Raw genomic sequence first — 24,566 nt, 5'->3', positions numbered from 1 at the left:
TATTCTGGTTGATTTCTTCTCAAATGGACAAAACCATGTGCACTGCAGGTGGGGTAGATGTTACTTGTGCAGAGAGAGTTAGATTTGGGTGTGGTTTAACTTCAAAGTGAGATCTATATTGCAGTGTAAAAATAAAGCAGTCAGTATTTTCCCTACACAGAAACAAAATAATTCACCCAAATCTAATTCTCTTTGCACATGTTACATCTGCCCCACCTGCAGTGCACATGGTTTTCTCCATGCCTGCTTGGGTCGGGCGGCTCACATGACATCAGCACCCACCCCCATTTCGGCCATCTGCACCAGGATAAAAGTAAGTATAGACTTACTATTACCCAAAACGATTGAATGATTTTCCCTCGGTGCGGCTGCATGCGAGCGGATATGTAAGTGTGCGCATCTGTCTCGCATGCTAGTGCAAGGATTCGCTCGGCGAGGATTCGCTCTGCTGTCCAGTTACACCCCACTGCTCCAAAATCCCCTATGTAAAGCAATTTCTGTATTCTACTTTGCATCTGTATATGAGTTAGTTAGCAGCTTTCGTATGTGCTTCATTTCAACCATAAGGCAACGATAAATTATAAGCAATGCTAAGCAAGCTATCTTATCCCTCGGGTGGGGGGATAGGAATTTAAGATGTCATATTTTTTTTTTCAAACCACAAAACAGCAACGTTACATATTTAGTTTTCTAAATTGTGTTTTAAGGGCCTCTGGAGGATGCTATTGAGGATGACGAAGATTGCTTGTCCGAGGAAAATGTTATTGTCTCAAAAGAAGATTTTCCACTAGAAGAAAGTTTCACATCAGAGTTTGAGCCCGAGAATATGACCTGCGACGATGTGGAATATTTCTGTAACAAAGGTACTGTACGAACACACAGAAAAGTCTTTTTGTGTTGCATTGAGCGGTTCTCTTGGGGTCCCTGTGATTGGTGTACTCTAACCCTTGTAATATATAAGGTTATACCCTATTGGGTGGCTGGGCCGCTCCCCTGCATGCACAGACCCCGGACATCGGGGAAGGGGGAGAATTTGGATACGAATGAACGGGTATGAATCAGCCCCTTTAGCTGTTTTTAAAGTTTGATGCAACCTCCCCCTGGCTCACACCCTCCTCTAAATTGACACCCGCCACGGTCTCTGCTGAGACTGTGACATCTCTTATAGAGCCATGGGAACCCGGCATTACATCTTGTTTTTCCATAACCACATCATAAATGTCATATGCAATATTTAACAAGGAAGATAGAATAAAGCATGTTTACAGCAGTAGATAGGTATATGTATACAATACGTTCAATGTTATCTTCTGTAATTAGTCTGTCTCCCACAGATCTTTATTTGATGCTCCTTTCCTCTGTATTATTATTATTGTTTCACTTCAGTTCTGTCTGTTACGCCACTTGTACTGATCTTGTGCTGCCCTAGCGGTCAGACAGGAAGTGTTTCGGAAACGTTACATAAGTTGCAGCATAGGCTGCATTGCCTCTCCTATTTCCACTGTCTCCCTAAGAATTTAACTTAATAATGAAATACAGTATCTGGCATTGAATAATTATGTTACTGGTGCTCATTAATACCCCTTTCAGACCGCAAAATGCAGGGTCGCCTCTGTTCAGTCCCGGTGTGACCCTGCATTTTGGTCTGTTCGTACCTCCTCAGCAAACCGGCAATATCGTCGGTTCGCTGACATAATCCGGGGGCTTGGCAGAGTGGCAGAGCGTCATTGGTGGGCGGTACTGTTACCACCTAATCCCTTTAATTCTGGACACATATTAATTACACAGGTTCTGTGACTGATTAAATCCAGGGGAAATGGAGTCGTGAAGTCAGCCAGCCACAGAATCTGTGTAATTAATATGTGTCCTGAATTAAAGGGATGAGGTGGTCACCCAAGTGGGCGGGGAGGAGGCAGCGCTTAGAGCTGGCGCTGCTCAAAGCACTGCCTCCTCCATTGGTGTCAATGGGAAATGGGTCGCTAATAGCAACACGGCAATGAACCAGTAAGAACCCTTCTTTTTTACAGATTCATATTGCCGTGTTGCTAACGGTTTGCGGGACCCGGTAACCCCTTTCACATCACACCAATTACAGGGTCCAACCAGCAAGAAACCTGCATGAACCCAGTAATTGGGTGCTGTGTGAAAGGGGTAGAACTGATTCACTATTTATTTGATGAATGTTCAGTTCACTAAAGCTTCTAAAAATTTAAATAGTCGAAGTCGCCCAAAGCAACCATCATATTCTGTCTGACGTTTTCTAGGAAGCAATAGAGAAATGATGGACATGGGAAAATTTACTAAGATGGGACTTCTATTTCTCATGGGATGTTGCCATGGGCAACCAATCAGAATCTACTTCTTATTTATTGCGCACCTTCTAGACGATAATAGATAGTATCTGATTGGTTGCCCATCACAACATCCCGTATGAAATAGAAGTCCCATCTTAGTAAATGTCCCCCTTGGTGTCATCACATCAGCAAACGCCAGAGATGCCTTTTTTTGTTATTGCTAATCTATTTACAAGTTCAGCCTAAATAAATAAATAAATAATTGGACTTGGAAGAAAAGCCAATTTGACTTTGTGTGTTACCTTGCTGCGGGAGGTGTTTGTGCAAATCGCCTATAAGCTTATTGACCGGAATCTCTGACTCCTTGTTTTCCCAGGATATGTCTAGAATAAGGACACGGACAGATCACTGATTACAGCTGATTGAACGCCCCTTGTGCTGGCAGCTTGTAGACCCTCCCTGCAGGCTCAGGATAATCTCTTATGCCTAGATATGCCTGGTCCAATACAATCTACAATCTCCCCCCCCCCCCACCCCCTCCTCACAGGTTACATACTTATGAATTTAAATAAAGGTTTAAATTAGTGAGACAGTAAATATATATATATATATATATATATAAATATATATATATATACACAGATGGAGCAGGCTCCATCTTTGCAGGGGCTATCGCCAGCCCCCACCAGCGGCCGGCTCTCGCCAGGGGCGCGCACGCATGAGATGCTTGTGCGCGCCCCGTGGCTACGGAGCTGGCTACGCCGCCTCCCACGGTGCCCCTCACCGTCAGCCCTATCCCTGCCCGTCTCCCTGAAGAGGAGACGGGGAGGATGCCGCGGCGGCACCGTCTCACACGCACGTGCGTCCCAGTCAGATGGAGCGCCTCTGCGCCGGCGATCCCCGGCCAAGGATCAAATGCGCTCCATCTGTATATACTGCCGCCAATGCTGATGAATGTACAGTATATAACATATGCAACTTAGACAGGTAAGGTGCCCCCTTCAGCACAGGGCCCCATAGCAGCTGCACCTATGGTAGTTATTTACACACATATGACATTTGCTTTTATTCTGGACCTTGTTCTACAGAAAATCAGACCAAGCTTTAACTACTGGTTGTTAGGGGGTGCTCCATGTTTGTACTTTACCAGTTTGCCAGTATATAACTAAACCCATATGTATAGGAACATAACAGGGTATCACTGTGCCCTGTGGTGCCCCTCCCCCGTAGCACATGCCATTATAAAACTCCAGTGGGTGGGTGAGTCGGAGCGCTATGATTGGAGCCAGGAGGCACTGACCGGAGCATCCTTAATGTGTAGGCTGCAGGGTGCCGGCCCGGATGCCGCGATACTGGTTGCAGGGTGCTGTTCCGAGCATTCTGCTAGCCAGATGCGTCTGTTGTTGGACCTATGGATTTGTTTTTTTCCTGTGAGGGCCAATGTATTTTTTCCTGTGGGGGTCTGATGGTGTGCCTTGGCAATTTGTAAATCTTGTTTAGTGTTCTGTGAGTTAAAAATAGGTTGAAAAATCACAATTCTAATAGATACTGTACAGTATATTGTGACTGCTCTGAAAACCATATGTTTATCATCTGAACACGGGAGTAAAAATAAACAGCCTTGAACCTTTGATCCATTTTCTGTAATGCGTCTTGGAGGAAATTCCAAGATAGCATAGAAAGATACTCGTAATAAAGAAAAATCACAAGATGATTAAAGGATTGTGTATATAAAGCCCAATCAGCTCTTACTCGAAGGCCCCTAGAATTGTGGGGCTCTTCGGCAGCTGCCCAGTTGCCCATACATTAAGATGGCCCTGCCCAGGGGCATAACTACGAAATTTGCGCCCCCTAGTAAAAGTGCCCCCACCAAGTAGAGTTAACCCCTCCCCCCCACACCCTGCATTACCCCTCCACATACCACGTCCGCCACCGGTCTTGTCTGCGGTCCTGTCCCTCCTTGAACTCCTGCCAATGAAAACTGACCCTAGCAAAATGGCTGCCCCTAATAGCAGACTGTTTTTAAGGATGCTAGAGGAGGCCACCGCCTCCTCTAGCATCCTCAAAAACTGTCTGCTGTATGGGGGCAGCCATTTTGTGAGAGTCAGTTTTCATTAGCAGCAGGAGCCAGGAGAAGAGTCGGAACCGTAGACAAGTAAATCTTCGGGTCCTGGCCAGAGACGCGGCAGGTCCTGGTAGATGGCAGGGGTGTAACAATAGCCCCGCAGTCCCCCCAGCGCCCACACTATCTCAGCGCCTCCCAGTGGCGTAACTATAAATTTTGCTCCCCCCTGCTAAAAAATTTGTGGCGCCCCCCCCCCTCCCACAGACAAAAAAATATATATATATATATTTTGCCAGGATGCATGTACTCACTAAGAGTGGAAAGAGACAAAAGGACAACAGAAAGAGAAAAGACATGGGAGAGCGGGACAGCAGAAAGAGCAGAGAGAGAGAGAGAGAGAGAGAGAGAGAGATAAGGACAGCAGAGAGAGAGAGAGAGATAAGGACAGCAGAATGAGAGAGAGATAAGGACAGCAGAGAGAGATAAGGACAGCAGAGAGAGAGATAAGGACAGCAGAGAGAGAGAGAGATAAGGACAGCAGAGAGAGAGAGAGATAAGGACAGCAGAGAGAGAGAGATAAGGACAGCAGAGAGAGAGAGAGAGAGATAAGGACAGCAGAGAGAGAGAGATAAGGACAGCAGAGAGAGAGAGATAAGGACAGCAGAGAGAGAGAGAGATAAGGACAGCAGAGAGAGAGATAAGGACAGCAGAGAGAGAGATAAGGACAGCAGAGAGAGAGATAAGGACAGCAATCATTTAGACAATCAGTGTACCGTAGAGGCAGCGGCCATTGCCCCGTGGAGGCTGCAGTGGGAAGCAGGGCATCACATTAGGGAGCAGACCTTCCGGCGCCCCTGCTCCTGTGCCCCCTTCTCCTTCAGCAAGTGGCTGTGGGTCCCGGCTGCATCTTCTCCTGCCTCCTCCTGTACTCTGCAGGCTTGGGATGTGACGTACTGGCATCACACCGCGCTCTCCCCCGCCCTGCGCTGTACTGACTCAGGAGGAGTACAGCGCAGGGCGGGGGAGAGCATGGTGTGACGCCAGCACGTCACATCGTGAGCCGGCCAGACGAGCATTGATATGGGTGGGTCGTAGGAACGGAACCTGGTCGTTAAGTGAGGAATGTCTGTACTTACTTTTTACAATTACTTATTCAATTTGATGCCCCAGGCAAGATTTTTGTTGGTGCCCCCTAGCAGGTGATAATACCATCAAACTTTAGTGGTTAGACACCAAAAATAACATGCTGGTTAATGACATTTTATACATGTACATACCACGGGTGGGCAATTATATCAGCTGGGGCACCACTTAACACTTCCAGCAAATATTCGAGGGGCGCACTCCAGCAATAGAAGGTGTGGTCACTCAAAAGGGGGTGTGTCTTTCAATGTATTGTAGCACACCATATACCCCTTTTACACATCATGCAACACAATAGCAGGCCCCTTATACTTGCCCCTTACATATTATGCCGCACAGATTGAGCCAAAAGTCACATTATGCCACACTGAATGTGCTAAAGTTCATATTATGCCACATAGAATAAGCCAAAAATCACATGGAATGAGTCAAAATTCACGTTATGCCATACAAAATGATCCAAAATTCACGTTATGGCACCCAGATTGAGCAAAAATTCACATTACAGCACAACGAATAATGCTAAATTCTGTTATGTGGTGGGAGGGGGTCTCTTCAAGTGTTAAGTCCCCATCCACTAGTGCACTTTGGAATGTTTTCATCTGATGCAGAGCAATCAAATTAAAATGTAAAATGGAGGTTAAAATCTACCTCCATTTTACATCCCCTCTCCCCAGGACACAGATAGCACCATCTTCTACCACAGATACTACACACACTGGCGCTGTCATGCATACATACTGCACACACCGACGCTGTCATGCATACATACTACACACACTGCCGCTGTCATTCATACATACTACACACACTGACACTGTCATGCATACATACAACACACACTGCCGCTGTCATTCATACATACATACTACACACACTGACACTGTCATGCATACATACTACACACACTGCCGCTGTCATTCATACATACATACTACACACACTGCCGCTGTCATGCATACATACTACACACACTGCCGCTGTCATTCATACATACTACACACACTGGCGCTGTCATTCATACATACTACACACACCGACGCTGTCATGCATACATACTACACACACTGCCGCTGTCATTCATACATACATACTACACACACTGCCGCTGTCATTCATACATACATACTACACACACTGACACTGTCATACATACATACTACACACACTGGCACTGTCATTCATACATACTACACACAGCGACGCTGTCATGCATACATACTACACACACTGCCGCTGTCATTCATACATACATACTACACACACTGCCGCTGTCATTCATACATACATACTACACACACTGACACTGTCATACATACATACTACACACACTGGCACTGTCATTCATACATACTACACACACCGACGCTGTCATGCATACATACTACACACACTGGCGCTGTCATTCATACATACTACACACACTGACACTGTCATGCATACATACTACACACACTGCCGCTGTCATTCATACATACTACACACACTGGCGCTGTCATGCATACATACTACACACACTGCCGCTGTCATGCATACATACTACACACACTGCCGCTGTCATGCATACATACTACACACACTGCCGCTGTCATGCATACATACTACACACACTGCCGCTGTCATGCATACATATTACACACACTGCCGCTGTCATTCATACATACAACACACACTGCCGCTGTCATTCATACTACACACACTGGCGCTCTCAAACATATATACATACACATACATATATACATCCCACCACACTACAAGTCAAGGCACATTCAGACCACTACCTTATGATATCCCCTGGCTCCTGCTTAGACAATTTGAACAGTCCGTCTCCCACTCCCGGCCAGTCGCATCCCAGCTACGTACTCGCAGGTGGCCATGCTCTGGGGCCCGCAGCAGGCTGCTGATGTCTGGGGAGCACTGGATGAGCTGACACCCGGTCCAAACAGTGTGCAGGAGGAAGTGGTGCTCCGCGCTGCAACCTCAGGAGACGCCATGCGTGGCCGGTTCCTGGCACGGTCAGCAAGCTCCGGGACCCTGGCTGTCTTCTGGTGGAGACCCAGCAGCAGAAATACGGCCCTGTGTTATAGGCACCCGGTCCCTGCAGTGGATGTGAAGTCCGCAGCGAGGTCCCTGCGGCGGATGGGGACTAGTAGTTCCCAATTCCCATCCGCCGCAGGGACCTCACTGCTGACCTCACATCCGCCAAAGGGACCCAGCGCAGCACCGATCCCCGCAAGGTACCTACCGGGGGGGGCATCATAATCACAGCAGGGAGAGAGCCTCTTCAGTACTGCTCCTCCCTGCTTTGCAGAGGTTGCCCTGGCCACCAATAGTAAAGGACGTTGCCGCCCCTAGGGCCTAGGCAATTGCCTAGTATGCCTAATGCCTATGCCTAGGGCCGGCCCTGCACACACACACAGGAGACACCCACATGCACAAACAAACTTTAGCATACATACACACAGCAGGTGCACACATCCATACACACAGCTGCAGCATAAAGACTCACACAATATACATACACTACAGTACACACAGCCGACATGTACTTTAAGCTCACCCATACAGGATTAAAGATGCCCGCGCTCCTCCACCACCAGCCGCTATTCAGACCAGCTGTCAGTCAGGAGGATGTCTCTGTCCAGCCTGTCTCTGCCTCCGTTCAGCCCCTCTCTTCCTCCAGCCAGCCCAGCTCTGCCTCTGGCCGCGTCCAGCCCCGGATCTGCTGCTAAGCCCCATGGGAAGGGAGATGATGAGAGGAGCTGCGCGCTGCAGCTCCCTCAGCCTAGACGCCAGCCCTGCTCTGTACGGACTCGGGAGGAGGGCAGCGCAGGGCGGGGGAGAGGGAGGGGGAGCGCGGTGTGACGCCAGCGCGTCACATCAATATGGGTGGGCTGGCTGTGCAGCCAGCCACCAGCGCGGGCGGCGGGCGGGGTGGGCAGCGGCAGTATAAAGTGCTGGATGCCGGCGCCCACACAGACAGCGCTGCCACTCGCTCCCCCAAGCGGTGGCGGTGGCTGCCTTAGTGTAGTTACGCCCCTGGCGCCTCCCTGCCACCGCGGGGTCTGCTGGGCTATTGTTAAGCCACTGGCTCTGCCCCTCCCCTTTTACACTTCTCTATATATGAACAGTCACAGAACAGAGCAGAGTTTGACCATTATATGCCTTAGGGGCGACGGCAAAGTCTGTTGTTTTACTTAATTGAATTTCCTCCAATGCTATATTTTTCATTCAGATCCTTTTATACATAAGGGATGGAATTAGGAAAATGCTTATTTATCAGTGGCAGCAGGTAACCTTTTCTAATTAAGCATTCGTGATGAATTGCATTCTGTTTATAACAGATCATTTTCCCTTTAATCTTGACCTTAGGAGATGAAGAGGGCAGTCACGGAACAGCCGAGTCCGAAGGCGAAATACATTCAGAGAAATCTATAAAAGCAGAGATGGTAGCTGAGGGCTGGGATGGGCCAGGTAAGGGTCAATTGTTTCTGATCCTGTAATAAATGAAATATGTGGGTTTTGTTTAACGTTATAAGCTACATTGTATTATTATATGGTGCTCTAAGTTATTGTTATTACACCTCAATTGTTATACATAAGATCTTTTTCATAAAGTGGGATGTAAGATCACATGTGCCCGTGCTATGGGCCCGATTCAGAGTTGATTGTTGATCAGCCGATTCGCAGGTTGAGTGATTATCGGATGGCCGTGCATTCGTACGGATCGTCTCACGCAATGTGCAAGCCCAAATAGTGTCAGATAATGCGGATGTATTGTAAATGCAAAGTGGGCGGAGCTGGACTGACAGGAAGCCGCCGTTCGCCGGTGGTAACTGGCCGTTTCCTGGGTGGGTCATGACATCAGTGCCGGCCTCAGTCAGCCTGTCTTAGTCAGGCTGAATGAGGCCGGTAGGGTCAGACTTTCTCACATTTGCACAGACTGGAAAAATTATTTGATGGTTCGGGAATTGCGTGGACTGCGATCCTCTATATTTTGCGCAATCCATTTGCAGATTTGCACCGGGGATTTTTTTTGTTTCTGTCTAGGCGGCAACTGTCTACTCGCGGTCACCTGCAACTTTGCATATCAGCATACAGGTGTGAACCAGGACCAATGTATGGACAGTTTGCACCAGGCATGTACAAACTGTGGCCCTCCAGCTGTTGTGAAACTACACATCCCAGCATGCCTTGCCACAGTTTTAGCATTCCCTAATAGCAGAACTGTGGCAAGGCATAATGGGACTTGTAGTTTCACAACAGCTGGAGGGCCATAGTTTGGACATGCCTGGTTTACACAAATGCCATACATACGGTAAGCTCACATCATGCATTTCCCTGCACGCTTCGAAACCGCTGTGAGGTACAGTGCGTGATTTAGGGGTAATGTAGGGTGCCATTGCGGTGTACAGGTGGCGTCACAATTCCACAATTCCACATCTCAACCCCAAGGACTACAGTAGTTGCAATACACTGCTCCTGTTAATGTAGCATTTATTGATTGCATTTGTGTCTATAGAAAATCATTGCTAACATTCAGTAATTAGTATTATGAGCTTGTCTTATTGGGAATTTGTTGCCTTTAAAACATATTGTCCAATCATCTATGCTGTTGCATGAAATAGTCACATCAGTCCTCATTCGCTGGCTAACTTCTGCACCTTTTCCTGGTGGGATTAGGACTGATGTTTCTGGTCCTACCCCAAACACTTGAAATTAGGGAGGACTAAAAATCAGTCCAACTACAGACACGCACCGCACAGCGGCTTTGTCATCCTAAAATGCTACTGTGAGACAACAAGCAGAACTTATAAATCACATATCGTTATACCTCCCCGCAGCTGTGTGTCCCTCGCACACATTATGCCGCAGATTCGCTCCTGTCTCATTTCAGGGCTCGGGGACATTTACACACTATGAAACATATGGATAAACATGTATTGTTTTATTTTTATTATTACGAATGTTTGCTTTACCAGTCTTATAAAGGATAAGGCCAGATGTATCAAGCTTCAAAAAGTGATAAAATAGGGAGTGATAAACAACCAGCCAATCAGCTCCTACCTGCCATGTTACAGGCTGGGTTTGAAAAATTTCAGGCAGGAGCTGATTGGCTGGTGGTTTATCACTCTCCACTTTAACACTTTTTGAAGCTTGATACAACTGAATGTGATATATTGTAGAGCTTAGACGTTTATTTTTAATTACTTTTGCATTGCAAATAGGAAATTATTGTGAAATACCAAGATATATTGTACCTCTAGATTCTCTGGGGTAAATGTACTAAGATGGGAGTTCTATTGAAGATGGGATGTTGCCCATAGCAACCAATCATAGGCAAGAACGAGGCACGAGGCGGACAAGTTGTTGAGCTGATGCCGGCATTTGAACTCCTCTGCATCAACTCACCCCTTGCAACTCATTACGGTATTGGTCGACAATCACTAGAGGGAGTAGGTCAACACCTAAGAATGGTCCACAGACCCAGGGTCGACATTGACAGGTTGACACAAACATTAGGTTGACAATGGGAAGGTCGACAGTCAAAAGGTCAACACAAGTTGAAGTTTTTTTCTACCCTGAGTGTCAACACAGTCGACATGGACATCGTCTAAGTGTACCGCGTCCCCTCGCATTGGGCACCATGCCTCGCTACACTCGACACTATTTTATTCTCCCACCACGCCGTAGTGCAGAGGTGGTCAATAAGCGGCCCTCCAGCTGTTGATGAACTACACATCCCAGCATGCCTTGCCTTAGTTTTGTTATTTTGCCATGCTGAAACGGATGCAAGGCATGCTGGGATGTGTAGTTCATCAACAGCTGGAGGGCCGCTTATTGGCCACCCCTGCCGTAGTGGATGGTAGGGCATGAAATACCCCCTTTCGGCATGTCGGCTCACAAAAAAACATTATAAACCTTCCCATTGTTGACCTAATGCTTGTGTCAACTTTTTGTCATTGTCAACCTTGGGTCTCTTGACCATTCTTAGCTGTCGACCTACTCACTGTCGACCAATGCAGGTCGACCTAGCTATTGACGACGTAGACATTGTCGGCCCATGGATCGGATACCCTTGCAACCAATAAGATTGATCCTTAAGCGTCTAACATTTTGTGCGCAATGAATTTTTAACTCCTGTAACGATCATAATTTAAAAAGCCAGAATTTAATATGACAGCTAAATACCCGTATAAGTATGTTTTAAGTGATAACTATAATTATACAGTGATAATAACCCTTTATGTATACCATCTGATGTTGCAGATTATTATTGATTTTACTTCCTTTAAGAACTTGCTATACGACGGCTCTGATTTGCAGAGTGTTTTCTTGAATACTAATGAGTTTCCAGCTTTCCAACCTAGTGGGCGATAAAATCTGTGCTTCCCATATTGCTACCGCCGTGATTTTTGTTGGGAAAGTTATGTTTTTGAGCTAAATGTCCAAATCTCTGGGATCATATTAAAGGTGCAGTTCCTCCTTTAAACATCCTAGCATCTGATGTGTGTGACCTCTAGCATGTATATACATCACATGTCAAAACTTACAAACTAAACCTGAAATGAAGACTCGGAGACTTAGGTTTGGCAGAAATTGTTAGCTGATTTATTTTAGCACTTTTAAGCTAGATTTATTTATTGATAATTAATTAATTAATGGTGGCCCAGAAAGAACGGCTAATTAACTAAGCTCCACCCACACAATCTGCATACGTAATAAAGCCTACCCTAACAAGCGGTATCCGCTCGACCTACTGCATTGACTACCCACCCATCAGGGTGGGGTCGCTGTCCCCGAGCGGGTGATCCAGCAAAGGCCTAAGCCAATGAGAGGCGAGCGCACCGAAAAGCAAACATATACGTAGCATCATCATTTGAATAAGAACTAATTCTATTAACCTGCCATTCTATCGGAAGACTCCTCCCTTTACTGCACTGATATCCCAGCTAACACTGCCCTTCCATAAGTCCTTATTGGACCCCCGAGTCACATGCTTCCCTAGGTCACACAACAGCCTTGGATGTTTAACCCACTCCATGCCTATTGCAGACATTACGTAATCTATTCAACACATGCTTATTTGTAGTAGGTTAGTGTCTAAGTAGCTTTTAATTCATCACAGGAAAACAAAGTCTAATTGCTATTATCTAACTGGTGGGTTCATAGGCAAACACAGGGGGGGGGGGGTTTCGGTTGCCCGGGAACCCCCTCCTCTTGGCAAGTGCCTTAAATTGTGACAACAAAATACGGTATATACTGTATATAATATACACTGCCACCACATCATGCAGTGTAAGGGACAGAGCAGAGCTGATGCACATCCCTAGAGTACCAGCTTCTTCTTCCACATGTATGTAGATCTGAGCCCTCAAACATCCCAATGGACCAGAGAGTAGCTGCCAGGAGGAAGAGACAGGAGTGAAAGTGGGAGATTGTGAGCTTAGAAAGTGCAGTTGATTTATTTATTATGCTCCCCCAGACTCGCATACTTACTCCATTGGGAGATTTTGGATTACATTTGGAAACCCCCATCTAAAAATCCTGCCTTTGCCACTTTGGTACCAAGTGCTTGTATGGTTGCGGCTGTGACCATGGTCAGATTAAGGACTATGAAAGCCCCAAAAAAACTATTTGTGTGGCTGCTACTAATAAAATTGCATAATGCCAAATAGACCCGCTTACATGGGTTATGGTATAGAAGATTATAAAAGTATCGCATGGCTCGCGCTTCAGGCACTGTTTTGTTCTATGTCCAATGGGATCGTAAAGTATGAACAAGTCGTTGAAAAGGCGGGGTCCACAATCAATAGCGATAGGCTGTGCGTGGCCTGCTGCAACCTGTTACATGGCAGGTTCCGTGTGCTGCGATCAAAGGCTGCTCAACAGTGACAAAAAGGGGAGGTTTACCGGTGGCTGCCCAACGCCTAGCAGCTGGCATCGGCATACAGCTCCCATTAAGTTACTGATAGGAATTACCGTACAGTTACTGGGCAACTGGAAACCCACTCAGTGTGCGCCTGGAGCAGGCTCCTACCTACAGAGGGCAACTAAAAAACAGACGACTAGCAATACGTTTAAATAAAAACACCGCAATTAGTTTATGAGAACAAGATTGGTCCACGCGCGGAAGGTTTGTATTGCGATTAACGGCACATTTATGCATGATTACAATTTCTGACACGGGTGTTCATTTATCTAAATCCGCCCAGAAAAATAAACCAATATATACACAAAGTATATATTTGTCCCTAATCTTAACCAAATCTAATTCAAAGAAGTGTGTGCTAATAGCATAGATCCGTTCGGAGAAACCCGAGAAGGACATTAAGATTACCATTCCCGCTTTCCATTTTTTTTTTCCCCGCTGATTGCGAAAATGTGGTAGATAGAAAATCTACAGAAATGCCATTTGATGTAAATTAAATAAAAAAAAAAAATCCCCCCCCCCCCCCCCGAAACATAGTTAACTGTAGAGATAGTTTGACAGTAAGAGGAATATTGTGAAGGCGCAGAGGAAAATCGTAGAAAGACTGTGCGTGTTACCCTGACAGTGAATCAGTATTATCTCTGCTATCAGATAATGCAGTTATCATTAATTTTCACATTTGCATTTCAATCTTTAGAAGGAAATGACTCTTGCCGGGTGTAGATAAGAGCTCTGTACCACTATAATGAACCATCATTTCATCACTGCGCTTTGTATCCGTATGAAAATGAGGCTGGGGAGGGTCATCACAGAAAACATTATAACAAAGTGTCAAAAATTACTAGAGACTTCCAAGTCCTTTATAAAACAAGAGGCAGTCTAAATAAATCTTCTGTTGTGAAGTGGATATCAGATTATTAGAATAAAGCTCCCGTCTCTGTCGGGAAGAGATGACAGTGGCAGAGGGAAAGGCTTTGAGGTTTTGGTTCGTCTTTAACCATGACCACATTCTAAAGGATCTGGGAAACAGCAGGTTAACTTAAACCAACCCTTTTAGAGACTGGAGACACCAATGGCTAATTCTTTCCCTTTAAAGAAATGATGTATTCTTCTTGACTTTAACTGACGCATTTGGAATCTTGACAGACAGATCAGGTACAGTTCTTGCAGTTTAGAACCATGCCTGCACCCTCGGATAACTTTATCTCTTTTTTTTTTGCTTAATTACATTTGTTGCTATTCCTTTGTAGCATTTGTTGTGTTACGTTTTTGTCTTTCTATCATTAAGCTGCTGTTTAGATTCTGCTGTATTTTATGCAGAAAGCACAGGAGCAGAGCTGGATAATAACAAAGGACAACAAAGTTAAAATAAAGATTCATCATTGTAACAAATATTTGACCAATTAAAGCAACAATCCCATGTTGATTTATTTTCTCTAAGTTTTAACTATCTTTAAAGTGCCCACCTGTGATTTTTTTTATTGTTCTTCTACAAATGATTATCTCCCTTTCAAAATCCCTTTCAAAATTAGGAAACCCCAAATCACTGCCAGAAAGTCAGGCTGCTACAATGACATAGACTTTCAGCTCTCAGCATGTCCAAAGCTTCTAGTCATGCTTCTGTGCCATGTGACTTTGGTTGCCATGGCAGTCAATAGCATTAATTATTGAGAGCAGGCAGAAGAAACAAAACAAGGTTAAGTGGCACATGACAAAAATTTTCTCCCACAATCATTTATGTTAAATACACACCTGATTGTATCACGAGATTGTCACTATAAAGGCTAATTGAAGAGATGTAATAGGTTTCCAGCTTTGCAAAATCAACAATTTTTGGCTTTTATGTCAGCCATTTAAAAAAAAAAAAAAAAAAGGATATTTTAGTAATGGTAAATCCTATTACGATTTCTTTTGACATCTCAATAGGAAAGGTTTGAGGCACCGAGCAAAAACCAGTGAAAAGTAGTATATAAATTACTAGAAAGTGAGTCTAGTTACAAACTGTTTTCTGAATTTTATCACAGACAAGAAACACCATTCCTCTGTAATATACAGAAAGGCTTATGGTAAAATGTATTAAGCCTCGAAAAGGTGAGAGTGGTAAACCACCAGCCAATCAGCTCCTCTCATTTTTCAAATCCAGCCTGTGACATGGAAGTAAAGAGCTGATTGGCTGGTGCATTATCACAATCACTTTTCAAACTTAGTACATCTGGCCCTCAATGAGCAATATTTTAGGCGTAAACAGGAAAGTTAAAATAAATGAATGAAATACCCAATGTAACAGTGGGCATAAGAAGGTGAACATTTGTCATCAAGCAGTTGTTAAAAGGGTGCGCAGTTATGTAAATGTCCATGGGAGGCCTAGTAACTGAGTGTGAGGGGACACCAAACTTGTTATTTGTGATTTCTAGCATCTTCTGCAGTCACAGTGAAGCCGCACCTCCTGTCGTATTCCTGGAGATTCTGCCCCTGTTGCAGGAGGTGAATTTCCTGCCTACAGTACATAGAGTTGAAGGCATTTAAAGTTTGTGGCCAACTCACAGTTTGTAGCAGAATACGACTTCATTTCAATAATATTTCCACCCAACTCTTAAGTAAGGTCCAGAGTGAGCGAATATTTGTGCACCATTCTTAGATATTTGATACAATTATTTATATGGTGCACACAGATTTACGCAGCACTGTACAAAGTCATTCACATCAGTCCTTGGGCCAATGGAGCAAATCACCAGGCAAGATTCAATGTCCTGCCTGGTGATCAGCGAAAAGGGGGCGTGTCCGTATAAACTGCCGTGGATTGTCGAGATCCATCCGTGGTAGTGACAATCCATGGCCATTCTCGGTAAAACAGGCCCGATCTGTTGATCTGCCTCTTCGGGCAAGACAGCATTGAATAGTGGCGGGGATTGGATACCCCCCTTATTCTATATCTCAAATAGGTACTAATGGCTGCCTTTAGGATTTATTAAATGCATTTCAATATATTTATCGGCCAGTATATCAAAGGCTCAATAACATAACATGTAAGATTTTTGCCTTTTTTTATCAATTCATGCTGCTAAAGCTATCGCAAGTCACAACCTTCATCGGCAAGGGTGGGGATGGGGTGGAGGGATTGGGGCAGATTCTGCGGGTTGTTTTTTTTTGCCATGAGCATATTATGGGGAAACTATTTTATTATGGACACCTTTGGGATGAGTGCTGCTGTTGTCCTTGTAGATAAAATAGTGTAATAGTATTATATTGGGGTGCCCACAGGAAAGAATGTTTTTTTTTTAAAACTAAAATAAAGCACTTTTTTTCCCCTAATAAAAACAAAACATTATTTACTTTTTACTTTAGCTAATAATACATTTTTAATATTTTATCTAGAACTGGAAGCCCAAAGGCCTGATTCAGATTTGCATTCGCTTTAGCTGCTGCCGCCGGTACAGCAACTGTGATAATACACAAATGTTAACAGATATTTCAAGCAGTTAGATACTAAATTCGTGAGACTGTGGTCAGAGCAACTGTGACGGTGGCTCGGAACAGTCCACCATCGGCACATCATCGGGACCACCATAGACAGTGGAAGCTACAGCACAGTTCAAAATTCAAATAAGGGAACCCACACTAACTGCTACTTCAAACATTCTAACTGGCAGTTGGTGCGTCACCCCTATTTTAATTTTGAACCATGCTCCTCCGGAGCCACCACTGCTTGCAATAGAGTATGGGCTGTTCAGTGATTCCATCACCAATAAGTCACCTCTGTGGCTGTGGATCTGCATTTGGAAAAACAGCTTCGTTCCCAGACACGTCCGTTCCATTCTCATATCACGTCCATAAGATGGACTTGGTTATCCGCCGCAAGTTCTATTACAAACGATTGCTCACAACAGCGAAGTATACGCTCAGTCAGGGGAACGCATGCGCTGTATCGGTTCTCTGGACTTTTCCAATGAAAATAGCTGAACCCCTGTGGCTTATTGTTTCGGTTTCTGTGATGGATACTTGTCAGAACCTTCAGACAGCAAATTGTCCCCTGATGAGCGCGGTAATGTCCTCTGTAATTGATGTATCAGTGGGGTATTAATCAGTATAGTTCTCACTGCTGTCTTCTATTAACCTGTGAATAAACCCATTACAGACAGGAGATCTCATTGAATTATTTGAAATTAATTTATTGTTAATAATGATGTTTTCTATTTTTAAAGAGCATCTCGCTCTCTCCCCTCCGCACTGTGCTCAGTGTAGTAAATGGAGCCGGCATCACACTGCATCTTCAGTATGTATTTCTCTATCATTCTACAGCACCATCCGTGCTTGGGCAGTACAGACGGTGTAATGGTTAGCATTACTGCCTCACAGCACTGAGGTCATGGGTTCAATACCCAGCATGGCCCTAACTGTGCGGAGTTTGTATATTCTCCCCGTGCTTGCGTGGGTTTACTCCGGGTACTCCGGTTTCCTCCCACATTCCAAAAATATACTGGTAGGTAAAATTAAACCTAGAATGTCTGTGTGTGCGTGTACATATGGTAGGGTAGGGAAGCTCCACTGGGGCAGGGACTAGTCGTATCACAATTAAAGGCCACCATCAGGGCAATATCATATTCAGGACCAATTGAAAATAAACTGTGTTCCATATACTTAAATAACAAAGGGTGTGAGAGGTATCCCCTTCGGCGCCACAGATGGAACGGTACCCCTGATTAAGGGATGTATATTTCCTCCACACCACCTTTTTGAATACCCTAGCATCCACACTGGTCATCTGAATCGGAGAAGAGGAACGATATCCCCTACCAAGGGAAGTAAAGTTCCTCTACACTCATTTCTTTCCATCTCTGGCGCCGAAGGGGATACCTCTTCCGCCCTTGGCATTTGTACCCATTTGTAGGTGTGAGGACAACTTAGAGTAGGCATTCCTTTTGGCAGCCTATACGCACACTGGGAGGGACTTACACAATTTTTTGCCCACTTGTGTTTACTTAAATAGCATTTACAGAGCCCGCTTTGTAATACTTCAAAAAAAAATTTGGCCTCACCCTGTATATGGATAAACGGATAGATAGAAAGATAGACACGTATAAAAGATTGCTATCAAATGCACTAATTTGAGAAATATTTTAAGAAGATCCTTTGAAGGATCCCACATCCACCACCCCCTGTATTTTAATGTGACCACATATGTTTTAGATCAGCCAGAACTCACGAGAAACGTGTTACTTTGACAAAACAAATGTCTGTATCGTGTCATATTTATTGTATGGTTATTGTCATGCCGAAATAATGTGATGCGTGGTTTCTCATTTAGTGGATAGGCTGCTCTCTCGTGAGTCATGCTTTGGAAACATCCACAAATGTACATATAATAATAATTCCGTATTCACGGCATGACTAAAAGTGTGTGTAACACCGCTATCTGTTATAGCGTAATCATTTGTCATCTTGTATCAGCCGTAACAGCCACGGAAATATTCCAAACCTGCTCATACATGGACTGTGGTGGTCAGCTGACAGATCTGTGTCCGGTTTGGTGACATACGAGTGGGCTGGAGATACCACTTTTCTGCATGGGAATATTAATGATAACTTTTGATATACGGACCCTTGTCCTTTAGGTGCAGCCTTTTGTCTGTGTGTTACGGTGTTTGACTCTTGTTTGCGATACAGTCAGAAGATCCACAAGTAAATTCCGCCAGCCAAAGGGCTCAAAGGGTGAGGAGGTTAAATGGATTTCGGTTATATATTGAATGGTTATCCCCAGGATGCCTGGACATCTCCAATAAAGATTTACACTTGCAATGACCTTCAAGTTGTCAATAGATTTCTTCTTTCTTTTTTTTTAACTCTTCCTACTTGTTAGACGATGAGAAAGATGCGCTTAGTGTCCAGCACCTACTGTCTACCACCAGAATATGGTAGATAATATGAATATGATGACGCGCAGGAACATGCAGCTAATTTATCCTGCTGTATAATACAGAAAACCCAGGCATTGAGCAGTAGAGGGACAGTCCAGGGCACAGCGCAACAGAGTTCAAAGGATTGTGAAATATATTAATGTCTGTCATTTTTTTGCAAGCTCGGCTGACCTATTTATGAAAGGGAGATAAGCTCTGGTGTAGATAGAGGGCCCAGATACATCAAGCTTCAAAAAGTGATGAAATGGAGAGTGAGAAACGGCCAGCCAATCAGCTCACTAACTGCCATGTCTCAGGCTGGGTTTGAAAAATGACAGGTAGGTTTATCAAGTTTTGAAGCTTGATGTGATGTGATGACATCACACGCATAACGGAGAAGCTGAAGCAGGATAGAGGAAGGGAGACCAACAGACACGGCTGCTTCCCTTGGCTCCGACGCATCCCAGGCCACCCTAGCACGCCCATCCGCCCACCCATCCTGTACACAGTAGCCAATAGCCAGCTCTGTGTACAGTCAATTGAATCAGTGGGGGATTTGTTGTCTCTGCCATGGCCGCACCTGTGCTGCGGCTGACTAGCCCGTGCTCAGCCAGTGGGCAGTGGCAGGTAGCAGCATATCAGTGCGTCGAGCGGGTGCCGGCTCCCACACAGACCCCACTGTGGCTTGATCCCCCAAGCGGTAGCTTGGGCTGCCTTACAGTAGTTACGCCACTGCTCTGTAACACTGTAGGGGTGGATGTACCAAGCCCACAGTGGAGAGCGATAAACGTGGAACTATCCAGCTCCTAACTGTCATATTTCAAACCCACCCTGTAACATGACAGTTATGAGCTGATTGGCTGGTACATTATCTCTTTCCACTTTATCACTCTCCAGGGCTTAATACATCTCTCCCTGATTGCCATTCTCAGTAAAAGCCAAGACTAAAGCCCTGCACAAGAGTGTAAGCTAGCGAGCAGGGCCCTCCTACCTCTATGTCAGTTTGTTACCACCTGTTTTTTTTTTAATCACTATTGTTTCCAATTGTAAAGTGCACCGGAATATGCTGCATTACAGATTGAGCAGCTCTCATTAGACCTGCTTGTGGCGACCCTATTGCCATCTGCCGCCAAAAGGGGTGCGCAAGACGCTTGCGCGCCCCATTCTGACAGAGCCTGACGCCTCTCCCTAAACCTGCCCATCTCCCTGAAGCAGAGACGGGCAGGGTTTCTGCCATCCGCCGTCGAGAGAAGGGGACACGGGTGCGTGTGGGATGCTCCCGCATCCCCATCAGAGGCAGCACCTCTACACCAGCGATCGCCAGCTAAGGGAATGTGGCGATTCCCTGGGCTGGCTGAGAGGCGCTACATCTGTATATAAGATACTGTAAATAAATACTAGATGACAAGCTCTACCGTATATATCATTGATGATACCCAGACAATCGATACACACTGAACAATATAGATAAACGATATCATCAGTGACGCATCCCGGCCCCTGGCTTATTGATGATTTAGTTAACATCGACCATGCAGCACAGACGAGGGTGTGTATGTGTGTGTGTGTGTGTGGGGGAGTCAGTTACTGTACTGTATGATGCATCATATTAAGTTACTCAGTAGGGTCAAAATGAGTAAAAAAAAACATTGTGTTTATGGGACTTTAATAAAGGCTACTAGATTCCACAATTTAGAATTAAAAGTGTCAAGTATAACAACGTACTTGTTTTAAAGTACACACACATGTTCCAATGTGAGAAGGAAGATGTATCTACTGGAACATGACCCGGACTGGCCGGAGAGACAGATGTCCCCTGGCCTGCTTGGACCACGGAGCTTATACCATATGTTTTTACAGATTGTAGCGTTAATTGTAATGCTGATTCCAGAGGAACTCCGAAATGATAGCTTCAATGTTCTAAGCAGGAGATGCAAGAATCGTTTTTATACAGTATGTGAGCAATTTCATATAGAGGCAGTGACAGAAAAAAATAGTAATCATTTCTAATATTTCTAATATCATTAGCTATTATATGGCTTCAAAAACAGTGCGGAGGTTAACACTGGAGCTAATGACATGTATTTACAGAATGATAGGTGTTATATTTTATGTTAAACATCAATTACCATATACTGTAAGCATTGAATATAAAAATATGCCCATCTTTTAATGAGGATAACTGTGCGTCTGTGTTGTTTCAAATGATTTATAAACTCATTAACAAAGCCTAAGAACAGCCATGGATAATAATAATTTTTTTGGTTGGGGGGGGGGGGACAAATACATTCCATAATTAGGTGTTAAATTACACATAGCGGTGGAATGACGGAGGAGGAGAGGGCATTGTTTGCCTGACTCAGAATGGCACGCAATGTAAATATCGGAAGGCAGCTGTGCATTTTTTTATTTGAAGTGTGCACGCTCGAAAGCTGCCCTGCACACACTCAGTGATTGAGTAGTGAAAATGCATACACAGTGGGCTGTGATCATGGCCGTAGCAAGGGAGGTCTGGGCCTTGGTAATATAGAGGGTGTGGCCTAATTGCGTGAGTTGTGGCCACGCCTCTAAATCCAACTCATTTCCTGTAATGGAATTGTGCAGAGTACCAGTGGAACGTTCATGCGAAACCAGTACAGCACCAATATCTGTCCCATACTAGCCGGGATACACGCCCATGACCTTCCATGAGACGCAGCTATTGTGGGTCACCATGGTCGCCTCCCAGCAACACTCACTTTACAAATATCTTTATTCGCAGAAGATGTGAGTCGCACAGAGGGCCTGATTCAGAGTGGGTTGTAGTTTAGCAAAGTTTCGCAAATCTACAATCCGTGGTGACAGGCTGTTGGGGGGCTTTGCTGTGCTTTGAGATCACTGACTGCGCAGACTACCTGTGTCGCCAGGTGCAGATTGGCCATGTTTTGTCTAGCAATCTTCCTCATGTCACCTAGCCCACATTACACTGTTACATCATAGTTACCTCCCCTCCTGCATTCTGCAGGAGACTCCCTGATATAGCAGCAATCTCCCTCTCTCCCTGATTAGTCTAGCAATCTCCCTCATGTCACCTAGCCCACATTACACTGTTACATCATAGTTACCTCCCCTCCTGCATTCTGCAGGAGACTCCCTGACATAACAGCAATCTCCCTCTCTCCCTGATTAGTCTACCAATCTCCCTCATGTCACCTAGCCCACATTACACTGTTAGATTTTGGGGGGAAAAAGGAATGAGAGACAGATACATTTACATTGAATCATCAGCACCATTTCCCAGCACTGTACCAAGTATAGTAGCTCTTACTAACTGCTTTGGGGCTCATCTACATTTGGATACAAGTCATTTTAAAAGATTCCTCTCAGATGTAGACACTACACCCCCACTAGAACCCCCTGGAACTAGACACGCCCTTTGGGTGGAGCATGACACGCCCCCTCAATGGGATGCCGTGCAAAATTCTACTTCCAACTATAATCTCCCTGAAACTAGTTTTCAAAAGTAAGCAAGTATGCGGCAAACGTACCAGCGTGGACTCATCTCTGCTGCTCGCAGCGCTGCACATGTAACAGCAGCTGTTGCAGAGGACATGTCTTACATGCAGTGACATCTAGCGCCTTGTTTTTATTGCTTTATCTGTGGTCACACATCAGGATAATCTGCTTTGTTTTCCAATCGTGTTATCTCACTGTATCTAGCCATTGCCATTTGGCTCCCCAGACGCATGTCTTTCCCTTTCCTGTTGTTTACGTTACATTTGTAACTTATCCTGTCTGTTATTTCCCACCCATCCTCTCTCGCCCCTGCGCGCACAGGTGTACCTTTTTCCTTTTAACCTCCACGGCAGCGCCACTCGGAGCATCCATTTTTCTTCATGACCTCTCCCCATCTGACCCTTCCATCTCCGAGGCCAGCCAGCACATGATGTATTATTTGTAATAGGAAGCGTATATCACCGTCCAGTTGCAGATTCTTCCACGAAATAAACAAACGTGTTTCTCTACAAGAGATTTATCTGTGCATGAGAGTGTGCTGGACATGAAACAGAGATAGGCCGTGTCACGTTCTCCATGAGGATGTCCCGTGCATTCTTCGTAACAATGAAATATTAAACAGGATAATATTTATTGGACAAAAACTTTTGTTACAGATATGAAATATGAACCATGCAGGTGAAATACATAGTTTTACGTTTATAATGTAACTGTTCTCTATTGAAACTCCTTCCACTCTGTTAACTCAGAGGCCCTTATTCTGGTTCATTCGCAGCGGCCACTCGTTCGCACGGGGACCGATGTTTTGCGTATGTGCAGCAGCATTTCTGCGCATGTGTATACGCTGCGTACATGCGAATTCGGCGAAAGTCTGTTCGCCGGGTGCACGCACCCAGCCTTTCGAGCAGGGTGTGGAGAATGGTGTGGGTGCCGGGCTGGGCCATTAGCATATGTGAACGCCAAGCGTTTTATGGGCGTTCTCATGAAAATGCTGGGCGTACACCTGTTAATGTGTTCGTGACACACATGTGGGGGGGGGGGGGGGGAGCTGATATAACCGGATGTCGAAATATGGGGAATGTTCATGTAAAACATCCATTCCCAAGCCTTGCGAATAAATCTCGCTTGCGAGTATTATGTGGAAATGTGGCCTAGGCTGTCCTGTATGAGCCATGGCGGACAATCTGGACCCAATGTGATCTAAAGGCCCAGCCTCAGCATTATCCTATCCACCCATATAACACCATCTTCACCGCAGCTGTTTGTGAGTCCCAATCATGTGCGAATCAACTGAAAACACTGGCGCAGGTACACAATTGGATGCTATATATATATATATATATATATATATAGTAATAAATAGTTCTGAAATGAATTTAAGAGATTCATATTGGGTCGATGGATTATACTTAGGCCACATAACTATCACATCAAACGCTAGCGAATTGCATGAGACCTTCTTTTCCGTTTTCAATTTAAAAGAAAATTATTTCATTACAAGAAAAATAAAACGAGCGAACGGTCGGTTTGGAAGTTGGAGAATAGCACAGCCTGATGAATCCAGCGCAAGAGACAAACCGAGTGCACAGATGCAGATTAGGCTTCAGAAGATGAGGGTGTAAAAGGGATTTAATGGTAGGATGGATTATAGAAATCCTTGTAACAATGTTAAATAATTATAGTTCCAGCTGAAATCAAAGCAGTTCTGATTGAACCCCTCGAGCTGCTAACACGAAGCCTTC

The 24,566-nt window shown here is 44.9% G+C and overlaps 1 protein-coding gene across 2 annotated transcripts in view; it reads left to right on the top strand.

Annotated features, from left to right (window-relative positions):
• ZFPM2 (zinc finger protein, FOG family member 2) overlaps positions 1 to 24,566 on the top strand; it is a 345,016-nt gene that overhangs the window by 65,284 nt on the left and 255,166 nt on the right. For both annotated transcript variants that reach the window (XM_083186879.1, XM_083186880.1), the window contains 2 exons: positions 708 to 863; positions 8,875 to 8,976. In XM_083186879.1, the coding sequence (XP_083043005.1) occupies positions 708 to 863; positions 8,875 to 8,976 (258 nt within the window). The remainder of the gene's footprint in view (positions 1 to 707; positions 864 to 8,874; positions 8,977 to 24,566) is intronic.

This window comes from Crinia signifera, chromosome 5 (assembly GCF_055691185.1).
Source record: "Crinia signifera chromosome 5, ASM5569118v1, whole genome shotgun sequence".
Lineage (NCBI taxonomy): Eukaryota > Metazoa > Chordata > Amphibia > Anura > Myobatrachidae > Crinia > Crinia signifera.
The sequence above is the reverse complement of the archived record's forward strand: the minus strand, read 5'-3'. Positions and strand labels throughout refer to the sequence as shown.